Here is a 27,095-nt window from a genome sequence, read left to right on the forward strand (position 1 = left end):
TTTGATCTCATGAACGCGGAAAGGGGCGGAGGGAGGAGGAGCAGAGACAGACGGTGACCGCATTAAATGTTAAATTGTTATTATTTTTCTTTTGTTACGGTGAGGGTTGCTCATTGGAGAGTTATTAGCAGTCTGAGAAAGCCTCTCCTGCAGTCCTCTATCTCTTCTTCTTCTTCTTCTTTTTTTTTTTTATCTGTCTTTCTCTCTCTGTGGGGTGTCTGTACTGCTGGAGAGAGAAGACAGGATCAGACGCAGTCAGATCTCCATTTGTTTGCTGATCTCTGTATAGTTCCACCACTGCTCATTCTGGTAGATGGTACTTTGTTTAGTAATCTGTAAATTTGGTGCGATAAAGAAAGGCCGCTTCATGTATTGAGTGAATTTGGAATATTTGAACTTGTACATAGATAATGAGGTAATATTATGCAAGAGAATTTTTATTTAAAGGTATCAAAGTTTATAGAGATTAAATACATTACTCGTCATCGTTGCGTTGGAAAACATTTTTAAAAGGCTGCCAGAACAAAATAAAAAAAAATGGAAATGGATAATATGCTTATGCACATACATGGTGCCGCTCTCTGTCTCATTTTGAACAGAATGAGTCTCCTGAGAGCCTTCTTTCCAACCCCATGATAACACTCAAATCCAGCTGACACCTGCCGTGAAAAAATCTATACAATAATGCTATAAACACACTTCATATACCGTACAATCATAGTGTGATCATTATTCTACTTTTTTATTTCTTTATTTTTTTTTTTATTTTTGCTTTGCTATAATGTAGGTTTATTAAACTAGAGTCCTCTGTGTCCTTCTATCTTATGTGTCTTTTATAAAATAATAAATATATTTGTCTATCATCCATGGAAAATATTTTGAAATTTAAAAAAATGGCATTCATCCTCATCTATTGTCTGTCTAAAGGTATGTTGCTAATTTTTCTGATTGGCCTCTAAACTTGTGTGAAGTCAATAAAAACAGGGTATTTGGATATTAGAATCAGGGACAGAGAGATATAAACTGAGAGAAAAAGAATTGAACATAACGTGGTAAAAAAGGCAGTCCCCTGAACAGAAGAAAGAATAAAGGAAAATCGAGAGAGAGTGAAAGAAGTCCTGCGGTGATTCTCAGCAGCCTTTTGAATATTATGTGCGTGGTGGTGTTGTTTGTGGGCTAAAATTTGGTTTATGTCTTTTGTGTTCTCAGTCCCCTCTTCATGGAAAATTGTCTGTGAGAAGTGGGGTCCACAATTGTGTGTGTGTTCGTGTGTGTGTTTGCGTGTGTGTGTGTGTGTGTGTGTTTGTGTGTGTGTGTGTGTGTGTTGCCTCTGTCTTTAACTATTGAAATGAAGTTAACCTTCAGACAGAGTGGACTGTAGAAGGACAGTGTGTGGGCTGCTGCATCTCTTAACCTTTTTCTCACAAATTGTGTTTTCAATTATTGTATGCGCACGTACCACTGACATTTATGAATATGTTCTTTTCAATGTGGGACCCCTTTTATTTTGCCTTTCCCAGGGAAAAAAAAATTAGACCAAAAAAAAGGAATAAAATGAAATATATATGGATTCTCTCTGAGGTATTTGGAATATATTAGTGGTGTTTTGTTCTGTTTTGATATAAAAATCGCTCTCTTTAGAAAAAAAAAACATTTATTTCCTTGTATGAGAGATGCTGCTCTGATATTGCAGAACGGTTGCTATCGATCCCTTCCCACAATCCCTAGCTATCAAATTTTACCTGCGTGCGTATCGATGATCAATGGAGGGCCAGACTGGCTGTGCATGTAGTGCATCATGGGAGTTCTGGCCTGGCTGAACAGAGCTGAACCTGGCCCAATAATCTATGACTCAGGAGCATGCCCAGTACGACTTACCTGTGTCCCATCCCCTTTATTCTAGAATCCTGGATAATTGTTGTTGGAATGATGTAGGAAGCATTTGGAATCCTGTGTGTGTGTTGACAGGGGGTCCTTCTGAGTCCTGTCATTGTTTCCCCAGCGCGTGGGGCATGTTTAAAAGGGTGTGTACACTGGTATTGATCTCTGCACAGCACAAAAGGACTTGCGTATGCCTCCTTTTGTTGTCCTGTACCTATCCCAAAGGGGTGGCCCCACACCACACCACACAAACTGGACACCCCCAGTGAGTTTACTCTTCTCCTATCTCCCCTTTTTTTGTTCTCTCTCTCTCTCTCTCTCTCTCTCTCTCTCTCTCTCTTTCTCTTCTTATTCGAGCGGCCATCTTTCTTTTATTCCTTTATTCTTTCTTCTGCTCCCTCCCTTCTCCGTCCTGCACCAGATATGTAACATGCTATTAAGGCAGGCTATTATTCAAACATTTTGAGTGATCAAAATGTCCATTTGTCTGTGGCAGGATTGATGTCTCCGCTGTGGCTCTGTGACTGCTGCTCAGATCAATGGGTGTGCTGCTTGACTTTATACGGGTGCTACACCTTTTTTTCCATCTTTTCCTTTCACAGCAGAAAAGAGAGTAAACAAAGCTGTGAATTCGTAGAAATTCTCTTTTCCCATAGAGGACTCTTGTTTTGTTTTTGTTTTGGTTTGGTTTTTTTTATGGCATTCCTCTGACAGGACATTTAGGCTGTTTACTGCTCCTACAGGTTGGTACGTTAGACTCTGTGCTTTTAATTGATGTTCTCCTTGCTTAATCATTTTATTTCCACAAGAACCCGACTTACTCAGACCCGCCCTGCCTTGAAAAGATTAAGAATGGAGCGGGGGGGAAAAAAGCGGTTGTCTAGGCTTTTTAGTTTATTATGTTATGTTTGAAACCAGGGAGCAGCAAATAGGATTTAGATACAATGTCATTAAAATAGATCTAGTCGTATTAAAGGTATGAGATCAATACAGTTCAAAAATCAATATTTTTTTTACACAACCTCTGTTCCATACAAAGAGAGGCAGAAAAAGAAGAATGGGGGGGGGGGGTGAATGTAGTATAGACAGCATGCATTTTTTATGGTTTGTTTTTGAAATGCTTATATAATTGTTGTTATAAATTTATAAAAACAACCACCACCAATAATAATAATAATAATAATAATAATAGTAATAATAATAATAATAATTTCATTTATTATTGATCGTGTATGTTTTTATAACATGTAGCATGTTGGCTGCTGAGAATTTGGAAGATTATCATTTATGTCTGTGTTTATTTTGTCTTGTAGGATCAGAGAGGTATGACTGTGAAATAAAATCTGAAAGTATTTTTTAAAATAAACCAGAGCATTTGAACAATGTGAGGAATATGGAATGTGTAGCATTAATCAAAGAGCACATACCTGTGTCACTGTCACCATGGTATCAGTATTAGCACATCAGCTGATATTGTGCATATATCAGGGCAAGTAAAACACAATGTGTTTAGAATATTCTGAAGACATTTTTGCTGACATTTAGATGAACATAAAGGAATGTTGTTAGAAAAAAAATCCCTAAGCTTATGCAGTCTATTTCCAGCATGGGACGACGGAAGAGAATCGTTGGAATGAAGTCATAAGCTTTCATTAAGAGCCCGTCATTTAACTCATTCTACATTCTACAGTCAACAGTATGGTCTTTATCTTCTATTAACCTCTACTTCTGTCGATCGGCAGTCTGGATCATAAATATGATTTCATATATTCATAAAAGCTTTCTGCTCTTTTTTTCGGCATGATAAAATATTCGTAATGATCTTGTTTTGCATATTTGTTTGTTTTGGGTTTTTTTTTTTGTTTTGTCATGCTGAAATTTAATCTTAATCTAAACTAAAAGAAAATTGGAGGGTGTTTACTCTCTGAAGCAGTTGTTTCCTGATATTGGTAGGATAGCATGCAACTCTGTCTCTGTAACTGCCTGACTTTTTAACATATTATTCACAACAAATTATGCACAGTGGTGCTATATCTTTTTCAAATGTTCGCTGTGCTTTTGGAATCTTAAATGGATTCTTCTAGAATGCTTTATCACTTTAGTTTATGGGTTTGAACAAAAACTCTAAAACTTTCTTTGTGTTTATATTGGATTAAGAAACACAATTGAGGACAAGCTGTTTTATTTGTGGATAGTTTATAAAATGTCCCCGATAGAGTATTAAAAACCCCTGCAGTAGCCTGTGTGTGTGTGTGTGTGTGTGTGTGTCTATGTGTGTATGGGTGGATATGTGAAGTCTTTTGTTTGTATGGATGTTTGAGAGTGTGATTTGCATCTGCTGTGTTTTATCGTGCCAGACTTGATTGTGTGTGTGTGTGTGTGTGTGTGTGGGTGTGTGTGTGTGACAAGTTTGGTCATGGTTGTGTGTTAAAGTCTGTAGAACGGGCTTATGGGTATGAGCCCGAACAGGTGTGTGTGAGTGCCTCAGTGTGTGTGTTGTGTGCTCTGTGAAGCCAGACTGGTGAGTATGAATGGCTTTGATTGGTGTGGATGGGATGAAGGCAGGCTAATGATTCTTTAATGACAGTCCTCAGACTGAGCAATACTCATTGCTTGTTCTGGACTGCACAGCCTATTTTTCATAGCTGCTGGACAGGTTTATTTGGTTTCACCTTGAATGGAGCACTGTGCTATTGATTCAGTGGGCCAGGGATTCAACACACTGTAGCGTCATGGAGGTGGGAGCAGGGGACATACCACAGCCCGTCTGTCAGCTCAGCTAGAGTCCTGACAGTCAGATCACCTCTTTCTATCCTTTACCTCGCTCTCTTTTTTTCTCTCTCTCTTTCTCTGTGTTTATCCCTGTCTTTGTCTCTCACTGTCTCTCTGTCCATGGTTCTCCCTCTCAGTCTCTGTCTGCTGTCTCTGTCTTTCTCTGTCTCTTTCTCTCTGTCCATTTGGGCTGTGTGTGTGTTTGGTACAGTGTGTGTGAGTGAGTAAATGTGTGCTGATGGCTGTAGGAAATGCAGGGTAGAAGCTACTCGTCCTCACAGCAGGGTTTCTCGTTCAGACACACAGAGATGACAAGAGCTGCAACCTTTCCTTATCACAAACCATCGTCTCTGCCAACAGCCTGTCACTCTGCCTGAACGGGGTGCGTGGGTGCTTGTGTGTGTGTGTGTGTGTGTGTGTGTGTGTGTGTGTGTTGTATTTAGTATATGAGTGGGTTTGGTACAGATGTGATCATAAATTAATAACCACTGTGTTTGTGTGTGTGTGTGTGTGTGTGTGTGTGTGTGCGCGCGCGTGTGTGAGCATGTGTGTGTGTGTGTCTCACTTGCGTTGTTCTTTAGCGGTGCTCAGTGATTTGTGAGGTATGCTCTCCCTCGGTGATGCTGCAGCAATGTGTATTGGATTTTACAGGACTCAGACAAATAAAGAGCTGTCGTCAGACTGTTGTTACCTCTCTCCACGGACCTGACTGTCTGGCAAAAAATGAAAATGAGATCAAAAAATTAATTTAAAGCGTTTAGGACTACTTGTTAACAACTTCTGATAAGGATTGAGCCGTTAAATAAGAAATCTCATTTCCCTTCACAACCTGAGGGACATAGAAGCCTATTACATAACTAAAACCTGTAAATATGCTACAGCAAAAACCAATCACGTATTACAACTGAAGTTAAAAGTCACATCCTCCACTACAGTTTTCCAAAAGTTTGAGATTCTTCATACGAACATGGTAATACAGTTAGACTATATACTGTCCTAGTTTGACCTCTGAAATGAACGCAAACTTAAATCCACTTACACCAGGCTGGGCCAAAAGCCAAAAGTCTACTGCCTCCTATCTGCACAATCCAATTAGAATGTTCTTATGTTATTGGAAAAGGAGCACCCCTACACCACTGCAACTCAGTGAACAGATTGGATGCATAGTGCCATCTGATACCGTCTGATCTGTGTGTGTGTGTGTGTGTGTGTGTGTGTACATATGGTTCATTCTGTCATACTGCAGTATGAACAAAAAAAGCTGATGGCTTCTGCTGTCTTAACACAACGTGAACTTTACAAGATCCAGTACAGCAGGGCCACTTTATTTCATACTCAATAGACTTGAGTGTTTTTGTTTTTCACTCATCATAATTTGCATTGAACTGTCTGTGTATGTGATAAAATTGATTTACATATGCCCAAATTGTATTAGAACTGCTAGGAATTGATTAGGTGAAAATATTTTAGCCGCTTTGAAATTTTTTCATTTGGCATCTGTTTAATTGTGTTATTTTGTGATTGGTCACCTAAGAAGTAAGACAGCAAAGGACTTCCCAGTGCAAATATATGAGTGTGTATTTGTAGTTTGTTATGATACATGTAGAAGTCTGTGTGGAGCGTGAAAGGTGTGGAGAGTGTGTATTTTATTATCCTGTTACACTCTAATTGAAGCAGATAATGAAAGATTGAACTCAACCAAGTTTGTACGCCTTAAGCAGCCTGGTAGTACTCTATTATTCATACAAGGCCTAGTGCATTGTGTCTCAAGAAACACAAACACACACACACACACACACACGTGCACGCACATGTACACATGCAGAGAAACATACAAACACTGAAAATAAGTTTGGTTTATTTTTTATTGATTGGTCTTGTGTATATTTTTTTGATCACTAACATTAATATTACACATTAAGCTTCTATAGACGCTAGTCATACACAAGGGGAAACTGAGTTCTAAGCCTTATGTCGGATTTTTTTGTGATTAATGTATAAAGTTTCAAACAACAAAAACAGTGAAACTGTGATTAAAGGCATTGTTCTTGAATTGTAGTTGAGATATTTATGAACATCATGTAGTCACACTTCGACCCCCAGTGGTTTTTCATTGTTCATGAACAGATACGGTGTGTAAAGCTTTGGCATTCCATCCTCTTCCTCTGTGTGCACTCACACACACACACACACACAGACCGAGTTATTTGAAATTATTCATTGTGAAGGTGTGATTGGGTGATCAGCTGTGTTGTCAGGAGAATGGATCTGTGTGTCAGTCTTTAGCCGTGATTTAACAGCCACAGCTAAAGCAGAGAAGCAACCAAACCTCTGAGGACCAGTCAAACTGCACAGGGAGGGATATCAACACTCACACCATTACTTTTCCTATTTTCTCACTCTCTCTCTCTCTCTCTTTGTTTCTCTCTTTCTCTCTCTCTCTCTCTCTCTCTCTCTCTCTCTCGGTCTCTCGCCCTCCCCCCCCTCTCTTTCCCCTTGTGTGAGTGTGCGGTAGCTCAGTTTCATGGCTGAGGGTTGTTTGTGAGGTGGAAAGTATGCCTAACAGAGACATAGAAGAGATCGTTGTTTTGTTTTGAGTGTAATTAATATTGTTGTCTTAGGGCCAGCTCTTACTCTGGAGTAGAATCATACACGCACACAAAAATATAGCAAAATGGAGCTTATAGTAATCTATCACCCAGAATATTCAATAATTTTCCTTAATTTTAGGGAATAGATTTTATAATTAGCCATGCTGAGTCATAGGTTTTGTCACTGGCTAGCCACAAATCCATGGTTATTTGGGGTACCATTTGTCAGATTTTCATAGAAATTGTAACACTAGCTATAATGCAATTCTGTTCCTATCTTGCACAAGTGGTTATTTTGTTGTCATTACCTCCATAATAACCAAAGTTTCCGTTCTAATTCATGATTCATTTCTCCACAAAAGGGTGTATGTATGTATGTATGTATGTATGTATGTGCCTAAACATCTGCTGATTGGCTGTCTACACAGCTCTTAGGAGGGCACTTGGAGCTAATTACTAAACTTGCTTAGTCTGAGGAACCATGGGTACATACCACACATACACACTCCCACTCACTCATCGGCTCTTTCTCTCCTCTCAGCACACACACATGCGCACACACACAAACTGGTGATGGGGCAAATGGATGGCCTTTGTCCTTATTGACAGTGCTATTGGATTGCCATCAGAATTAAAAGAGCAGATAAACACCTTCAAGACTTGTTGTCATTTGCTTCAGAGCTATTTATGGATGGAGCAGAGCAATGTTAAGAAGAGCTGATTTTTTTTTTTTTGTACTTGTTTCTAAAAAATGGTCTTTTTATTATCAACCTTTATTTTCACACTATAGTATAATGATGAAAAGAGAACATATCGGTTAAATAGACATATTGAAATATTTCCAGATAATTTTACTGTATTTCTCATTATTTAATTTTAGATTCGTTACCCTTTTTATTACCCTTTGGAGAGCTGACCTCTCCTGACCTTTTTTATGAAAAGGCAGCATTCAGGTGAATGTAATGACAATATCATACGTATCTCTGCAGTTGTGCATAAACGTTATCCTTTGTATGGTTATTTTGACATTAAACATTTTCTTAAATGATAGGTATTTTGTTGGAGAAAAAAAAAATTGCATTCACGATGTTTGGATTATTGATTAGGCATTTATTAAATGATTATTTAATTTGAATAATTTTGCTATTTTCATTTTGTTAGACTGGTTGTGAAAAACCTATAATTATTTTAATCATTTTAGTATTTCATTGAAAATGACAGCCTGGTGTCTGTCAGTGCATTCTCACAGCTGGGAGTGTGTGTGTGTGTGTGTGTGTGTGTGTGTGTGTGTGTGTGAATCAAGCTGAGGGTTGCAGCTGCACTGTAGGTGAATAGTAGAGAGGCTGCACAGCCAGCCATTTTCTCTCTCAGTGATGCCCTTGGCCTGAGAGGTCAGAGGTCAGCAGAGAACCAATCAAAATAAATCGAGGGAATAGAGATAAAATTGAATCAGGCTTGTGGGAGCTACTTTATGTGTCAAGCCATGAAACATGTGCTGAGCAAACTGAGTATGTATTTCTGGTGCAAAACAAAAGGGGAAAATAGCTTTATATGAATTTAATGTATTAGCTGTGAAATCCAATTAGAATAAATGAAATAATTCAGCAGATATTTTTAGGTGAGATTGACAACTCTGGTTGCAGGCTCTGTTTTTACCAGTTTCTGATAATAAGCTCTTCTCACAGAATAAAAATGCTGTTAGATAAAATAAAGAGCAGGTCAGTAAGATTAAATTGGAAAAGGATACAAATTGGAAAGTGGACTGTTAAATCCAGATTTGTCTTCTCGTCTTAAGTTTTGCTTACTCCTCTGTACAGTGAATAATCTAACTTTAGATGATCTGTTGTAACAATTCAGGAGTGGTATGAAGAGCTGTCATAGTAGATTGTGTATGTATGGATCCGTCTGTGTGTAGGTGAATAATAGGACAGATCTGTGTATGCCTTAAACTGGTCAATATTGGCCTTAACCCTTCTACAAAATCGGGAGAGAGGGCAGTTTTTCATCAACACAACTGTGACATAGGTCACGACCTTTTAAGTTTCAGAGGTCAGCCCGTGTGATTATGCTTCTGTCCATACTTTACAGAAGGAGCTAACAAGCACAGTTGAATGAATGAAATAAATGAAATTGGCTCACCTCACAGCACCTAGCACACTGGACTTAATGCAGTGAACTGGCTTCAAATGTATGCGTTTTTCACATTCCTCTCTTCTGTGAGAAATTATTGCTACAAGATTCATCTATCGTGCTATGTTAATTATGGTTTCTTAATTGAGAGCAAAGCCAGCTGGATTCCTTGGGATTTCAACCTTTCATTTATCAACTGTGTTTAACTTAACTGTAACGTAAATCCTGATGTGTTTAAGGATGTGCAAGCCACAGGCATCTGATCATTTATTAAAACTGATTAATTGGTTTCTGTGATAAATTATTGATATCTGATTGTCGTATTTTGAACAAACCTTCAGATTTCGATGGTTAAACCTGCAGTGCTTTTGTTGAGGCGTTCAGTTCAAATGTTTTGAATAATTTAGTACTGATTAGTGATAATGAATTATTTGTCAGTTTGTGCTCTCATAGTTTTTTATTGATCGATCTCATATTCTGTTAAGCTATTTAAGTATAAGTGAATAACTTAAAGATGTCTTTTGCCACGTCAGCCGTCTGATCTCAATGGTTTGTGTCTTTGTGTGTCTACAGGTTTGAGGTGATTTTGTCTGGGGGGTGTGTGTATTTGTGTGTGTGCATGCGCCTGACTGTCTGTCAGTTGCTGTGTCTGTAATTCTCTGTAGCTGTCAGTGTGTCAGTAGCTGTGGACTGTTCAGTTACACTATGTCTCTAACCTGTCGGTTAGGTGCGGTGTATATATACGGTGTGTGTGTGTGTGTGTATGTAGGCGTGTGCTCCGTTTTTGTCTGTAGCTGTGAGGCTATATTGATCAGCATTCCCTGCCCCACTCAGTGCATCCTCTCTCCTGCCACTGGCTCATTGGTTCCTCTCAGCGCCTGCTCCTGTGTATTAGAATAGAAATCCATACACAGGCCTGTGCTCAGCCAAGCAGGGGAAGAAAGCAAATGAAATGCTATAAAGCAATCTCTCACGCCCAGGCTCTCTGCCTATTCCCACTGATCTGAGAATGTCATGCTAGCTCACCGTCTCCCTCTCTCTCAGTGTGCCTCCATCATTTTTTTTTTCTCTGGATGTGCTCTCTCTATTTCTTTCCCCCCCTTTTTTTCCTCAACCTTTTTTTTTCTTTTTTAACCTCTGCATTCTGCCTTCCTCTCTTGCCCCCTTCTTTCTTACCTTTAACCTGTCCCTTATTGTCTTGCCCCGTCTTTTTCTCCTTCCGGTCCTCTCTCCCCTCTCCCCTCTCCCCTCTCCCCTCTCCCTCTCCCTCTCCTTCTCCCTGCCTCTGCCATCCCCCTCTGGGCTCCCTTACTCATGGGGATTAGAGAAGGAAAGATTGGAGAGCGTTGCAGCAGTGTGTAAGGGTCAGGTGACCAAGCAGGCTCTTTGCTCTGTGGAGCTGGTGTCTTTGTCTCCAGGATAAATGCACAAACCTCCGGAGCAGCACAGACAAACCTGGAGCCAATATTTTTTTCTCCAGCTTTTGAGTATTTTAAGTATTTTGTAAACCATAGTACATGGTTTTTGGTAGTGCTGTGGTACGAAAAACGTGTTTTGGAAATTTTGGGGAATTATTTTGACATCCTATGTTCATTGGCATGCTCTCAATGACTCAGGCCTGTTTTATTTAATGGAATCTTCCATTTTCTAAAGGAGCGTTTATTCTAGGGTGTTTCTGTGCTTGTGTTTTTGCATAGTTCTCAGATTGCATGTGTGAATACCAGTGAGGGTAGGTTCTTCAACGACTTGTCACTTGTTTCATTTTGTGACACTCCAGAGACCAGGAGAGAACGTGGGTCGTCTAATTATAAGTGTGAATTCTTAAAATAAACCCCCTCAGGAGAGTCTTCTCCCTGATGGCATTCATATGTCTCCTGTTGACACAGGTGACTTACAAAGTAAAAAAAAAAAAAAAAAAAACATCTTGACTAAACAGTAAGCAGGAGTATACTGAAAACACTGAAAACTCAGAGGTTCTTTTGTAGTCAGTTTAACGATTAGCATCCCATCATGCTTAGGTCATTTGTAAAAAAAAAAATCCTTCCCTCGCTGCTTGATGGATGAAGACTGCTAGACTTACTCAGGTTTCGTAAAGGAATAGAGCCTAAGGTGATGTTGCTAAGGACATAATCAACAACTTTCGACCTGACGTTAATACATGTGGAACTGGTTGAGACTAAACTAATTGGGTCTTGACCTTCAGTGGTAGTTTTTATGAGACAGGTTGAAATGGAGTGATTAGTTAGACATGGTCCTTTGGTGAAGTGAATCAAAAGAATTTTATTATATGAGTGAAAATTTTGTTCAAATAATTTTTAACAGTTATTTAATTTAATTTAATTTAATTTTCAGATTTACGTATTTATTTATTTGTTTTCATTCCTGGCAGAGTCCAAAGAAGTAAAATATGGTAATTGTATTATTATAGGCATTTATTATATCTGCCTCTGATTTCCGTTCATCATACTTTGTGTAATGCTGTTGGTTATTAGTCGAGGCAATGAAGAACTCCATCAAATGCTCTCTAGAGTTGAATTAGAGAGATGAAAAACAAAAAACCCACAGCAGGTGTTTAAAGGAGGTATTGAATTTTTAGCCTCAAATGGAATATTATGTTTACAGTAATGAGAAATTACATTTTTATTTCTGCCAGTGCACGTATATAATCTTGGTGAGTGGCAGTAATACTAAGGCGTTTGATGCTGCTGCTCACGCATGAGTGTTTGCTACACTAGAAAGTTTGCTTTACTGGAAAGTTTACTTGAGTGGAGAGTTTACTGCACTGGACAGTTGGCTTTACTGGAAAGTTTACTTGAGTGGAGAGTTTACTGCACTGGACAGTTGGCTTTACTGGAAAGTTTACTTGAGTGGAGAGTTTACTGCACTGGACAGTTGGCTTCCTTAGTGCTCAGAGGAAGTATATGAACAGTAGAGGGTGTGAATCCTTCCCTCGCTCCTTTAGGCATGAACATGTGGTTACATGCCCTGGCTTCAGTCTGGGATGCTACTGTGGGAGACTGTATGAGTGATTAGTGTTAATTATGTGTCAGGTTTGTCAGAGGAATACCTGCTCACCCATGACCATCCCTGCTTGTGCATTACTGGAACTTTCTTGATTCTTTTTAGCCACAGCTGTTTACTTCTTATTGTTACCTCTCTCTGAGTTGAGCATGAAGCTCTGTAGAAGCCTGACTGATGGTTAGGAGGTTCAGGTTTATATTAGACGGCTGGTGTGCTGAGGTGTACTGTATTATTTAACGTCTAACAGTTCCTTATCATATATATATATATATATATATATATATATATCCATTAGGTTATTTTTTAATTCATAATGTTTATATATATGTATACTAGTGGCTATAACAATACAGAATAATGTAGACTGCAAAGAAAGTATATTGAGTACTGGTTTTATCATAGTAGTTATTTAATATTTGATATCTTTACAGCGACAGAATTCAAAACTTGTTTGGGAAAGGCCTTTTGATGCAGCCTGTTTCATTGTGCTATCTACCAGGAGAAGACTGTGCTGTGCTCATACTGTAGTCATACATCTGTGTGAGCAGGTTCAGGTGTCTGTGAAAAGAGCTCCAAAGAAGGCGTTCAGCTGTTCAAATCCATGTCTTCCTGCGGCCTTGCACTCTGCGCCGTGTGCACGCCTCTTTGTCTGAGGGCTAAAATGAGGCCCCGTGTTTAGTGCGGGGTGCTCCCCGGTTTTCAGGCCCCAGCGAACAAAAGCTTTGCACCCCCTCACTTCCGAAAGCGTCACCCCTTCCGAAAGCGTCACCCCCCCCCTTCCCCCCCTTCCCTGGAACTCTTTGTCTGAGAGAGCGCTTTAGCAGAGAGTTAGAGGCTGGCAGCACGTGTCCTTTCAGTCGGGTAACACTGAACCTGACCCTGGTCCACACTAAAGACCACCAGCTCAACAATACAGCCAATAGCCATTCACAGAACACACACACCTTTATTGCCTACTGTTCAATTATGCTCTGAGTCTCAGCGAACGCTCACACTGGGCTCCATTTAAACGATTTACTTCAGTTTGGTCCTTCTAATATTAATCCCTTCTCCTCTGTGGTCCAGCTCCACATTTCAGATGTTCCTTATCCAAGGTATTTTCAGTTCACAACAGCAATGTTTTAAACAAACTATGCTGGTGTCAGTTGGTCTTGCGTCAGTTGGTTTTGACCCTGAAATTGTTGTCAATGCTTTAGATGTTTGAGTCTAAATTAAACAAATCATGCTTATTAGTAAGAATACAATGATGCTGTCTTTATGTGTGACTTGTTTTTTTTTTCCTTACTCATTTTAGATCTTTGTATTAATTTTTTAAGTTATTTTCCAAATTTTTGTTTTTTGTTTTTTGGGAATACTTTGAATTGAAATATGATGGGGGGGGGGTTATAGATTTTAATGGAATCTCTTCCCTTTGATCTGTTCACCTTTGCTGGTATTTGTTTTGGTCTCCCTCTGTTTGTGTTTACACATCGTGTGTGTGTGGTGTGCCTCTTCTCCCGTATGTGTGATTGAGTGATTTGTGTTTGCTGTGTTTTAATATTTTTTCTATGAATATACCATGGTTTTTTAGTGTATCTCTAAACTAGAATGTATAATTCTCTGTGCGAGCACGCTTGTGTCTTTCCTTTATTTTCCGTGACTGGAGGATATCTGCCAGTCAGTGTGTCAGCTTGGCTGGGTCTGGCTGTCTCCCACACCAGACACCTTCCCATCAGCATCTCTGCCACGTTCTTATCTATGTCCCAGCATACCCCTGGAGGGCCTGGCACACTGTGACACGCATCCAGTCATGTGACCTTGCAGTCTAAAAGAGACATGCAGTCAACTAAGGCATTTAGCCACAAGCTAAGATATCTGTGTGTGTGTGTGTGTGTGTGTGTGTGCTATAATATCAAGTGATAAATTCTATGTCAGCCTGTTTTGGCTTTAATCAACCTGTTGTTGTGCTCCAGTAATACATTTCAGCTTAATCAACCTGTTGTTGAATGTAAATAATGCCTTTTCAGCTTAATGAATCTGTTGTATTTAAATAATGCCTTTTCGGCTTATTTTAAGTGTCCTCTCACTGTCTGTATAGCACTAGTGAAAGAGGAGTCAGGCACTCCTTTTAATTTCTGTTAAACTGTGGTGTGATGTTGGACATACAGTTATACATGTGGAGGAATAACTTTAACTGACTTGTGTCTCTCTTTTCTCCTCTGCCCCCCCCCCCCACTTTACTGTCCCTCTTCCTTCACTTCTCCCTCTCTCTCCCTCTCTCTATCTGTAGGCTGCCTGTCAAACCTGCCTCCCAACACTAAGAAGATTTCTAATTCTTATGAGGAGCGGCGTAAGCAGGCCACAGCCATCGTGTTGCTGGGAGTCATCGGTGCAGAATTTGGGGCAGAAATCGAACCACCTAAACATGCAGCTCGTCCACGCACCGGCGGTCAAGTGCCCGAGGGTTTCGGTCTGACAACCGGAGGCTCCAACTACTCTTTAGCTCGTCATACCTGTAAGTGCCCTCGCTGACTTCTGCCTCTATTTCACTGGCCTCTGTTCAGCCCTTCGTCTGTCACTGAGGTTCCACATACATAATATGTCCCACTCAAATGGCAGAAGTGGGTTACACTCAGTGTCCAGTGTCCTCTGACGGGTCACATGCACACATTCACACCTAAATGCGTATTTTCACTTAGAAGTTGCATTTAAGAGCATAGAGGTTTCAACAAATATTTGTTTCTCGCTGTGCTCAGGTATTGATCATGTATTTTTGTATTTTTATTTTCTTTAAACTGATGAAATCACTTTTGACTTCATCCTCTAGTTTATGCGAGGGTCAAACTTTCCACACCACATTGAGTACAGTGTGTATAGTAAAATAGAGTTGATTCAGATTCAAATGTCTCAAGTGCTCCCTCAGACCTGTTTGTAACGTAGTGTCTGAATTCCTGTTAACACTGCATGTGTGAGAACAGTCTGACTTAGACTCCAAGTCTGTCCACTCTGATCATTACGGAGGAGCTCCTGAGGGGACTCTGTTGGATTGCAGTGTATATTCACGTTTGTCTTGTTTTGAGTGTGTGAAGTTAGACCTCGCAGCTGCTTCAGTGTCGTCTTTGTCCATGAAAAGATGTCAGCATTTTAATGTGGGAACTAATATCACGATTTTAGATATAGGTTGAGGACAAGCACTCACTCACTTAGGCTCCCAGGTGTGTCTCTTGTCACATACACACACACAAATAAAATAACAGTGCCTAGGAATGACACTATAACCAAAATCCCAAACCAAAATTTGAAAAAATTGTTTGTTGCATAAAATGTTAAGAGCATCACAATCCTGTGGCCCAAAATCCACACACCCCTCTGTCTCTGTATGTCTTTCTCTCTCTCTCACACACACACACACACACACACACACACACACACACACACACACACACTCTTTTACAGACTCTGATTGTCTTGGATGGAGTGGAAGGCCACATGAATAATAGAGTTGATGGGTCCTATTCCGAAAGTCTCTCTTTCTTTCTCTCTCTCTCTTTCTCTCTCTCTCTCTCTCTCTGACTCACTCAGTCTCTCACTCACTCTCTGTCTGGTCTGTTGCCTGAGGTCTTATGTTTGATATTGAAAGTGAAGTCCTTTTCTGCCTGTTGATTTTTTTTTTTTTTTTTACTGGGTCTTGTTTTGGCTCTAAACACAGTCCAGCCTTCCTGTTAGACCCACAGAGAAAACAGCTGATGCAATCAGCAGCCACGGATCTGAAAAACCACAGAATGAAAGACAGATCTCCCTTTGTGCTCCACTGACCTTGTGTGTGATGTCTACAGTTCTGTGTTGTCAAATGTATAAACAAGTACAGATGAGACAAACTTGAGACAAACATGAGTTGAATATGAGACAGTTCCAAAAAACCTCTGGGAATGTCCTCTGTGTGTGTGTGCATATATATAGAGAGAGAAAGACTACAGCTGAAGGTTGATGGGTATAATGACTCTGTTCTCGCTGTGTTTCTTTTCCACACTAAAGGAACATACACACGTACACAACCACAAACAAAGAGTTTTTTCTGTACTCAAGTATACACACCACAAAACGCACACTTTACATCCACACATACACAAACACACGTTTTATTGGTGAGCCGCAGTGCTTTCGATGCTAACCTTTAGAAATGGATTGATTGGGTAGATTTTGTTCATTAGGACATGAACACAGGCTTACATGCCTCTCACTGGTGCTTTTTAACCTCTGAGGCTTATCCTTATTCTTAATTCAGAGCTGTGTGTTTGCAGGTTAGAAATTCAATGGGGAATAATGTATTAACCCAATGAGGCTAAAATTATATCTTGCTCTCATTCTCCCATTTGCTCTGAGCTGGTTTGACAGTTCATTTTAACTGGTTAGTTAGAAAACAGCATTGCTTTACATTGACATGCAAGAACGAGACTGACTGACATGGCCAGATGTAAATAGTTAGGATGAGTTTGATGATATACAGGAGACTGTGTACATTAATGTGTAGCAGGAACGCCAATCAAGGTGATCAAATATGAACTGACTGCATTTAATATAAACAGATGTTTTGAGTTGTGTAAATGTATGTATGCGTGCGCGCGCGCGTGTGTGTGTGTGCGCGTGGGTGTGTGTGCGCGTGCGTGCGTGTGTGTGTGTGTGTGTGCGTGTGCGTGCGTGCGTGCGTGCGTGCGTGTGTGTGCGCTAAGGTTTATAGACTCATGTAGAGGTTGCACAAGACTCCCCTCACACCCTTCCTCTTTTAAGCCGTCCCTATTTTAAACAAGCCGTCCCCATAATTGATCCTCCGTTGCCACGGCAGTCGGCCGTCTGCCGCAGATAATCGATGCGATTGGCTATGTGCTCTTTTTCTTTTCATTGCCTCTGTGCAAGAGTCGTTTTGCCCTGCCTGAACAGATCGCTCACAAACTCTCAACCAATAACCAATAATTTAGCCTTCTCGGTATATATCCCTCCATCCACCCTAGAGACGTGCCTTTATCAGCTGTGTAAGGTAATGCCGTCCAGGCATATTGGAGGTACATAACCACACACTAAAGGAGGTCATCACCTAACCCACAGAGGCAGCGCCGTTTAGACCAGTAGCCAATTCCGTGCATGGTAAATGCTTCTGCCTTGTTAGCTGTGAGCAGGGATTTGTTTTGGCTATCGGAGGGAGCAGCATTTACAGAGTAAATCCCCAGCTTGCACTGTGCCTCTCTGGTGCCTGCTCTGCTAAAATGTAAATATTACTCAGAGGTTGTATTGTGCTGGTCTAACCCTAGGAGTGGTCATGTTTTCATTATTATAATGAGACTAGAGTGAAGGGAATGAGAAGACTTGAGTGAAGTCGAGCTCTTGAGCCCATGCCATTTCCAGGCAGCTGCTTTTTAATTCCCTTTATTTCTAGTTTGAAAAATCTGGCAGAGTCATGGAATAGCTGGAGGAGTTTTGCTGTAGAGATCTGCAGTGGTCCTCTCATTGCCTGGTGCTTTCTGGAGTCTTCATTTTTGCTGCATATTGATTTAACAGAGCTGAAGTAGATGCATAAGATACACACACACACACACACTTGTGCTATGATGAGTAATTGGCAGGGCTTAATTGCCCTAGACAAGCCTCAGGGCAGGAATTATTCTGCAGGCTAACAAGGATGTTGTGGGTATTGAGGGCCTCTCCCATCTCTTTTCTTTCTGACAGGGGATTCACCCCAAGAGGAGCAGGGTGTGAGCATGTGTACATGTTTTAATGTGGGCTGGCAAACACACTTACATCTGTTCACATTGCGGTATACGCAGAAGCACAGCTCAAGTGTGGAAATATTTATTTCTATTCTTTCTTGATTCATGTGTGGGTACGGAGGTTATACCATGCCTTAGGCAATGATGTGCAGTATTTAGTGCTGTGAACTCTATTCTAGCTGCTTCTGCTGGTGAACTTATAGTTCAGTTATTAGATGAATAGACTAAATGTAGAAGGCAACCAAATCTCAGTCCCCGCCACACTCTTTCTCTGGTTGTTGTGTGTGGGATTAAATTAAGATCTGTCGCTTTAAGTGAAAGTAATTCTGCTGTAATTAGTTGCTGGTCATCTCAAGCCCTTATCTGAGTACGACGGCTTTGGTACGTGGGTACCATGGCAGGACTATGGGGACAAGCAAGAAAGTGTGCGGTTGTAGGAAATGCTGTGTCGTCATTTGTAGAAAAATTAAAAACTGAATCCACCTCTGCAAAATCGTAACATCTCTCACCTTGACCAACTCAAGCATGCTTTTCTGATGAATGCTGCTCTTTGAGGGAACAACCCTCTAATGAACAACCCAGTCGCACTGGGTACTTGTTGAGCATAGAGACTTAATTACTCTGGTTATGGTACCTTTCTGTATAGGTAAGCAGGAAAGCGCAGTGTTTTGGGATATTTCGGTTGAAAGATTCCGTCTGATATTACGGTGTGTTTGTATTTGTGTTTGTGTGTGTGTGTGTGTGTGTGTGTGTGTGTGTGTGAGAGCGAGAGAGAGACCCGATAGGGAGTGTTTGCAGTGACTGCCTTGCTTAGTAGTGGGAATGTGGGTGTGAATGAAAAAAAAAAAAAAAAGGCTTTCATAGAGACAGAAAGTCCCTGCAGAGCTTATTTTACTCAGACATGCTCAGCATTATCCTCCATCAAGGCTGCTCTGAGCCTCGCTCTGCACTGATTCTTCCAAGGTCTTTGTGTCGAGCTGAGCTATTCAGCGACACACCTCAAACATGCTGTTGTGTGTGGAAACATGGCACCAGACACATGGTTTTGTAGTTTTCTGTACAGGCACAAAGCGCTAATTTTGATGGGATATCCCAAGGTTGGCTGTACCATCACATCTCTGTGTTCTAACTAATAAAAGCCACTGGGCTCAGTTGTACTTTAGATACAGACAGACGCTTTTAGCACCTTGACAGTATGAAACTCAAGTAGGTCGGTCTCTTTCATTTTCAAGGCCTGTGTCTTGGCTTTGTTTTGTGTGTGTGTGTGTGTGTGTGTGTGTGCGCGCGCGCGAGTGTGTGTGTGTCTGTGTGTGTGTGTGTGTGTGGCATTGAGCTTAGTTCTATACTCAAAGCTTTTGTTCTGTCTCTTATCTGTGGCTAGATTAGGGTCAGGTGCTTGCGTTCCCCCCTGTGGTGTTGGACACCCCTACTAGCCCCTGTCAATTAGTGCGTGACCGGGGGCTGTGGCCGCCCCACCTTGCCCCAGTAACCTCTGCCTCATTTGTGTTCAGCAAATCAAAAAGAGGTAGAGAGCAATGCCGGGGGTCTCAGGAGGGCGGTGGAAGAGCACTGAGGGTCTTTAATTAGACAGTTCTGCTTTTAAAAACATAAACTGTGGACACGCACACACACACACACACACACACATTCTCATACACACACACACACACACACACACACCCCTACATTTGCAGCCTTACTGGCTGCAGGCTGGGTAACTGGGCAACTTTGGCAGATAATGTCATTCTGAGATTTCATGTTTATGAAAGCTATGGGTCTGCTCAGAGGTGAGGAGTGCATGTGTGTACATGTGTGCGTGCGCGTGTGTGTGTGTGTTTGAATCCAGAACTGTATGAGAAGCATAGCCCTGTTTGTATGCCTTTTCACAGCTGTCTCTTCCATAAAGCCATTGAGCCTACAGTAAGCAATCCTATTGCTGGTTATTCAGCTCTCTCCATGTCTTTATGACATGTGTAAACCCGTCAGTGTAGAGTGAATTTTCTTGGGCAGCATGATTTGTTCTACAATGACCTCCCGATTACTCTGTTAGTAACACTGCTCGGAGCTTTTGGCACTTGTTGGCCAACAAATCCATTCTCTTCTCCCAGTGTTCCTGAGCCCCAGCTGGTGGAGGTTTGTGGGGGTCCCAGCTCTCTTTGTAGGGGGCATTCAGTGTGTCTTGCCAATGGTCGGTGGATGTACACATACACAGCCAGAGTGTCTTTGTAGTGTCATGTGGTAGTGGTCTTGAGAGTCTCCGGAGGCTGCCCCCACCTCACGCTTACGGCCAACCAGCCTGCCCTGAAGGGAGAGCTGTCAGCGGGTGAAGAGGATTGGGCCTCTGGCCGTTTGAACCGGGCCCCTCAGAGGTGAATAGCCACGGGCTGTGCCAGGGGAACAGGACCTCCCTCTTATAGACTTACCTTGAAATCCCCCATCCGACTGTACGCCTGCCTGGGCCCTCTAAGCTCACCGAGTGGCCTTTGTGTTGGACAGGAGAGAGTATAAGAACCAGCCGGCCCCTACACCTCAATTATTCATCACTAAAGGAGGACGGCAGGGTGTGTGTGTGTGTGTGTGTGTGTGTGTGTGTGTGTGGGAGTAGGAATGCATGTGAGGGCCTGTGTTTGTGGGACGTGGATGTACTTTGGTGTTTTAATCTTGGCTGAAGGCTACCAGGCAGGTTTTGGTGGAGTGTTAGCTGTGTGGGCATATGTGATTAGCTTCATTTTATTCTATACCACAGCGTCGGAGTGCCCAGTTAGAACTTGCTTTCATGATTTGGAATATTTTTCGTCCCCAATCAGTGATTCCTCAGGGAAAAGTTCCTTAAAAAAATCCATGATTGCCTAACAAAACTGCAAAAAGGTGATTGGAGTTGCCTGTAAATCCCAGTTTTTAGTGTTGGGAAAGGAGAAAGGATTGGATAGAAGATGGATACATATGAAAGATAGATAGAGGCAGGAGACTGGAGGGAAGTGGAGAAGCTGGCATGAGGGGACAGGGAAGTGGTTTGAGAGGAGAGATGATAGAGAGGAAGATATGGATGGAAAAACAGAAGACAGGACAAAGGAGTTTGGAGAGATCTGACTTTAAATTGAAAGATGGATTGATGTGCACACAGATAAAAACGATGAGAGATTCCAGTGATTAATGTCTAGAGCTCGTGTATTGATGCTCCATTAGACATCGTTTCTGTTCTCTCTCTCTCTCTCTCTCTCTCTGAGCGTATGTGTGTTTGCGTGTGTGTCCTCCGTGCATCACAAAACATCCTGCCAGTGTTTCTACCCTCCGTAAATCCAACATCAGCAGGGAAGGAGTGACTCTCTGAGAAATTCTGGCTTTATCTTGTCTCCTTGCATGTTTCCAAGCCCTGCCCCTTTCTCTCTAAAGCCAACCTTATTCGTCCTCCTTACACTAGCTCTCCTCTCTTGGCCAGCCCCATTGATTTTGACTTCACTTTCCATTTTCCTGCTGCAGTGGCGGAACAGAGAAGCAGGCAGAAGGGCCAGCTCTAACAAGGCCATGCAAAAACCTGAAACGTATGAGCTGAGCATAAGAAGATGCATGCGCTCTCTCTCTCTCTCTCTCTTTATCTTCCCTGCCCCTCCTTCTGTCATCTTTCATTCACTAGAGATGTGGTTACCCACTTTAGGAAAGAGACAGCAAGCTCAAGCACCACTGTAACTGGCAGAAGAGGAGTGAAAGGGTAAACGTTATTCTAGTAGGATGTGTTTTTCTCTTACAGAGGACCTCAGGCCTAGAGGATGAAAGGGAAAATGTGGAATGAGGACCCTTCTCCTGCTCTAAGTGGCGATTGCTGAGCTTAGTAATCTACATTCCATAGTGGGAATAAAGTTAGGCTTTAGTTAGTTATTTAGTTAAGACATTAGATTTGGTACCAACGCAAAAATGGTCGCCATTGAATGTACTTGTACGTATGCATTGCACTAGCGCTTAGATTTGTGCATTAAATTGGATTTGGGTGCGTGGTTTGGTGGGAATCTGATGAACATGTTTGATGTGCATTTGTGAACCTTCGTTTGGTGTGTCTTAATATTTGTGTGGGTGTGAATGGGGTGGGGTGGGGGGGGGGGGGGGCGCACTCAGGCCAGTTGGCTAATCCAACGCTGTCCAGTGCAGCGCCTCCCCTCAGTCCAGTGGAGAGAGAGGTTTCGAGCTGAAGCCTGGTGGTCCAGCTTGCCTTTCTTTCCCCTAATTAGCTGCTTACTGCCACAGCTCTAATGTGACATGTTTATTGCCTTAACTAACAACTCATTAGCTTAGCTGATGTTTTGTCAATATTAATTCATTCATTTAAGCCAAGTCAACGCTTAAACAAAGATGTCTGCTCTGAGGAATGGACTGAGCTTAGGCGGCTGGTCGGGGTTCCGAGGGGCCAATAAATTTGGCCCATGTTGGGAGTAATTAGATGATCCCCTCTCTCAGGCGGCCATTAAGAGAACCGGATTTGGCTTCCTATGGACTGAGGCTACAGCAAATTTGGCGTTCCCACAACCTTCTCTATCAGGTTCTTGAAGCTCGGCTGGAGGTCCCAATGTGGGAATAAGAGTATAATGATCTTGTAAAGGTTACATCTGTTCAATATGTCCAAGTTCCACTGTAGATAGACTTCACATCGAGCAGAGCGCACAGGCAGAAGGTTCTGGAATCAAAGCGTGGATTAGCTTAGAAGTGCTCTGTGCTAACTGTGAGCTCGTAGCTATTCTCGTCATAAGAATCCACTGTGTTATATAAAGAACACATACATACCCTGGGCCCTGCTGTCAAATACGCTTTACAAGTGTCCTGCCGAACAAGACATTGATTCTTTCTGCGTGCAGAAGGGGCAGACACCATTAAAAACTGGAGGTGTGACATGTCTAATATGACATGGTGTTATGAGCTTTTCTTAGAAAAAAGACCCTTCTCAGAGAAGATCGATGGCATCCCTTTGGTTCCTGTGTTGGGCTGGAGCCTTGGCTAAGCGGATAGGGGGGCCCAGACACTGCTAATCCATGTTGTGACCATTGGCAGTGTGACTAACACACTCTCAGTGCTGGTTAAGTGTTTGGACATGCTTGGATCTAAGCTGCTAGCATGGCACAGTGGAGGTGCCTTCTTAAACTGTGTGATAGCCACAAGCAGCCTCCACACAGACACACACACACGCACACACGCACACACAAACAGCACTTTCCTCAGAGGAGCATGGAGGAGCCCCTGTAGAACCGGCTCACCTGTGTTCATCAAATTGCCATTTATTTCATTGCCAAAATTGAAGTATATTCCGTTATCAGGGAAAAAAAATCAATGGCGTGATTTATTTTTGCTATTTTGTCATTTGATTGGTGATGAAGGCTTGGTTGGTTTAAAGTGAGTGAGAGGAAGGCCTGATTCATTTACAAAGTGATATTTGTAGATTGTTAGCTGTATGAGTGTAGAGGCGGTTTTTCAAAAAAAGGTGATATTGAATGAACTGTGCCCTCCTACATGCATCAAGATGTCAAGTGTAGTCCAGCTCTGCTCTCAATAAAAGTTTATTGGGAGAAAGAAATTCTCTGTGACCTTCAACAGAGTTAGGAGTAACAAATGAAGAGGCCCGTGTTTATGTGCACAGACTGTGTGCTTATGAAATAGGCTACATATCATCTTATGCCGTGTGGTAAATAAACTTTTCTCTACTTGGTTTGAGTGCTCTGCCCTGACGTGACCCAAGTGGAACCGGGCAGATTTGTCTCTTTTTTTTCCAACTTGTTGTCATTTATTTTCTTCCATTGTTTGTGTCCTCTGGGGAGTTTTGGAGTACTTTTTTTTGGAGTGCCTTTTTTTTTTTTTTGACATAGCACTCGACCCGCCACCAGTTTTCCTGACAGATCTGTACCTATAAGTCTGTGGGCTAGCTCTGTCCAGTGCCGTTAGTGATGAAGAGTGTTGGTTATGAGTGAGGAAGACTGGCCTCAGGCCGTGTAAACCGGTAGCGTTATAGGACAGGTCTTACAAGGACACCCTAGCCTTTCACATACAGATGGCCTCTCTCACTTATTCACCCTCAGGCTTAGAAAATGACTAAGTATGCATACGTATACTTGAATACTTTTTCTTTCACCCAACTTGGACTGTACTGAAGCACTTTGGAATAGGAATACTTTTACAAGAGTGCAAAGCTTTTTAACGTATTGTGTGTTGTCCAAAAACCAAACTGAATGGCAGAACAAACTTTGACGTGGCTGGTGTTGTAGAACTGCTACTGTTCTTAATTTCTCACAGTTTATTATGTAGTTAAACGACAGTGATCCTTCAGTCGCTCAAACCTAATTTCATTTGTGTTTATCACAAAGATCATCTCTGCTAATGACAAAAAAGAGAATTTTGTTACTGCATATAATTAGCAATTTTTTTCGGGGTGAGAACTCTCAGAAACCCTAACTAAAATCTACTTGCCACCTCTTAAACTGATAATACACCCCATTTAACGAAATAAGTTTGTGTGTGTGCGTGCGTGCGTGCGTGCGTGCGTGTGCGTGTGTGTGTGTGTGTGTGTGTGTGTGTGTGTGCTCATGTGCTTGTCTTGGTTGAAGTACCTGCAGTTTCAGGAATTGCAGCGCAGCAGGGGCTGATGTAAACTGGTTGACATGTACAGAGGGGGAGAGGGAGAAAGAGAGAGAGAGAGAGAGCGAGAGAGAGAGAGAGAGAGAGAGCACAATCAGAAGAGGGGGAGGGGGGGTGGAGGGGGAGGTTGAGATAAAGACATTTGCAGGGAGCTTCAGTCCTTGCCGAAGCATTTAGGCAGAATCTCCTTCCTCTGTCCACATCAATTACCTCAGCTCATTGTTCTCTGTTGCCGCAGTAATTAAGAGTGCTGATGGGATGGGTTTCTCGGCCGACCTGTTGCCGTGGCCGCTAGGCCGAGGACAGACACAGATAAATCCTCGTCGCCTGTAGGTAATTGTGTCTGTGATTATTTAGCAGTTGATCTATCACAAACAACATAAAAATTGATTTGGGTGGCTGACGTGCGGGAGGTTTAGAGTCCATCCCATCTGAATGAAGGCATGCTGTGTGTGTGAATGTGTGTGGATGCAGACACGTTTACATGTGTTCACACACTGTACGTCACAGGGGCTAGTATAGTGTGATGCAAATTTGGATACTCTCTATCCACCCCCCCCCCCCCCCCCCCCCCCCCCACACACACACACACACACACACACACACTCTCTCTCTCTCTCTCTCTCTCGGGAGAGGGGGGGGGGGGGTTTCTGTGTATGTTTCTCTCTGTCCCTCTCTCTCTCTCTGACATCGCTTACACAGAGCTGCTTGAAAAGATCCAGACGAACAAATATTTATACTCATACTTGAGCACAAACATAGCATCAGATTTTGTCCAAAACACTCAAAAGCATAACAAGGTACATTGATGTTGTTACATTCTGAAGTGTTCCCTGTGTGTGTTAGCGAGGCTATTTGGTTGTGTGTGTGTGTGTGTGTGTGTGTGTGTGTGAGCGCACGCGCACACGCGCGCGCTATGTGGGACATGAGGGTGGTTATTGTCATCAGTGGCCAGACTGTGAGAGCTGGTTTGCTTTACACTGGTCTCTGATTGCAGTGTGTGTCTTAGTGAGCCAAAACCCAGCACCAACCCTGTCATTACACTCACACCAAGACCTCCTACACTATACATACTGCAATCATCTCAGCTGGGGTGTTTGTGTGTGTGTGTGTGTATGTGAGTGTGTTTGATGTGTATTGGCATGACTGTGTGAGTCTGTGACGTATATATCGGTAAATTTGTATGTTTGTGGTTGTGTGAAAACAGCCCTTCTCTCATCAGTGGAGGTCGTATTTGTGCTCTTGTGTTTGTCTATTTGTGTGTCTTTTACTTGATGTATGTTTTTCCTCTCACTGGCCAATGATAACATGTTTTTATTGCTAGTCTGTGCACTAATACAGCTCTCCACACTGTGAACCTGTGTGTTTGTGTTTGCATCTGTCCGTGTTGAGGTATTGATACATTATTGGGGTGTGAGAAGCGTTCGTGTATGGCCACGGTCAGTCCTCTTTGTGAACAGAAGATAAAAGTGACCGGTCGTTGATTTTACACCCCTCCCCCTCTTGGCATACTGACCGTTACAGCCTCTGGGCGGCCTGTGTCCCCTAAACGTCTTTTCCTGTCGCCTGACCACGTCGCTACGGAGATTTAAAGCTGTGAAGCGGAGGAAAAAAAAACCCCTGGCCTCCATTATGTCATCCTCTCTATGGATAGATGATATTCAGCCATGATAAAACCTGCTGCAAACCCCCTCCTGTACAACATCTGCCCTTACTCCTCTCTTTCTTTTGTGCTCTCTCTCTCTCACTTTCTCTTCTCCTTCAAACCTCTCTGTTTTACTTTATACCTCCTCCTGCACTTCCTGCAGCTATGTCTGTCTTTTGTTTCCTGTCTCATTCTTTGCATCTTTTTTCTTCTTGTCCTCTCTCTCTCTCACTCTCTCTCTCTCTCTCTCTCTCTCTGCCTCTTTACTCCTCTCTCTTTTTCACATCCCACACTAATCTCTGCCTTCATCACTGTTCCCTCTCATTCTTCCCCATCTCTCTCCATCTCCCTATCTCTCTAGCTTTGGGCCTGAAGGATAATTTTGGCAGTAAATTCAGAAGTAAATTGAAAGACTGTTACTTGACAGTTGCTAAGCAAAATAGATGGAACTGACAGATTAATGTATGAATAGACAGATTGCTGGAAGTACAGATAGTTACTGTGTATCCATCTGTATCTCCTCTTTTATGTATATGTTTTTTTTCCCACATGCTGACATGCAATTGCATTTTAACATGGGCTTTTTATATGTTCCCCAAAATCTCAGGCAGGTCCGGTCTCTCAGTGTTCACAAATGCAGATGTGTATGTGAGTTAATGCTGGTTAATACATAATGAGGCCTCTTTAAGCAGCTAGTCTTTG

General features: G+C 42.1%; 1 protein-coding gene across 1 annotated transcript in view; it reads left to right on the forward strand.

Moving 5' to 3' along the window:
- Positions 1 to 27,095, forward strand: part of wdr7 (WD repeat domain 7) — a 132,083-nt gene that overhangs the window by 72,534 nt on the left and 32,454 nt on the right. Inside the window, exon 23 of the mRNA XM_030768533.1 lies at positions 14,665 to 14,889. Coding sequence (XP_030624393.1) covers positions 14,665 to 14,889 — 225 coding nt within the window. The remainder of the gene's footprint in view (positions 1 to 14,664; positions 14,890 to 27,095) is intronic.

Source organism: Chanos chanos, chromosome 3 (genome assembly GCF_902362185.1).
Source record: "Chanos chanos chromosome 3, fChaCha1.1, whole genome shotgun sequence".
Lineage (NCBI taxonomy): Eukaryota > Metazoa > Chordata > Actinopteri > Gonorynchiformes > Chanidae > Chanos > Chanos chanos.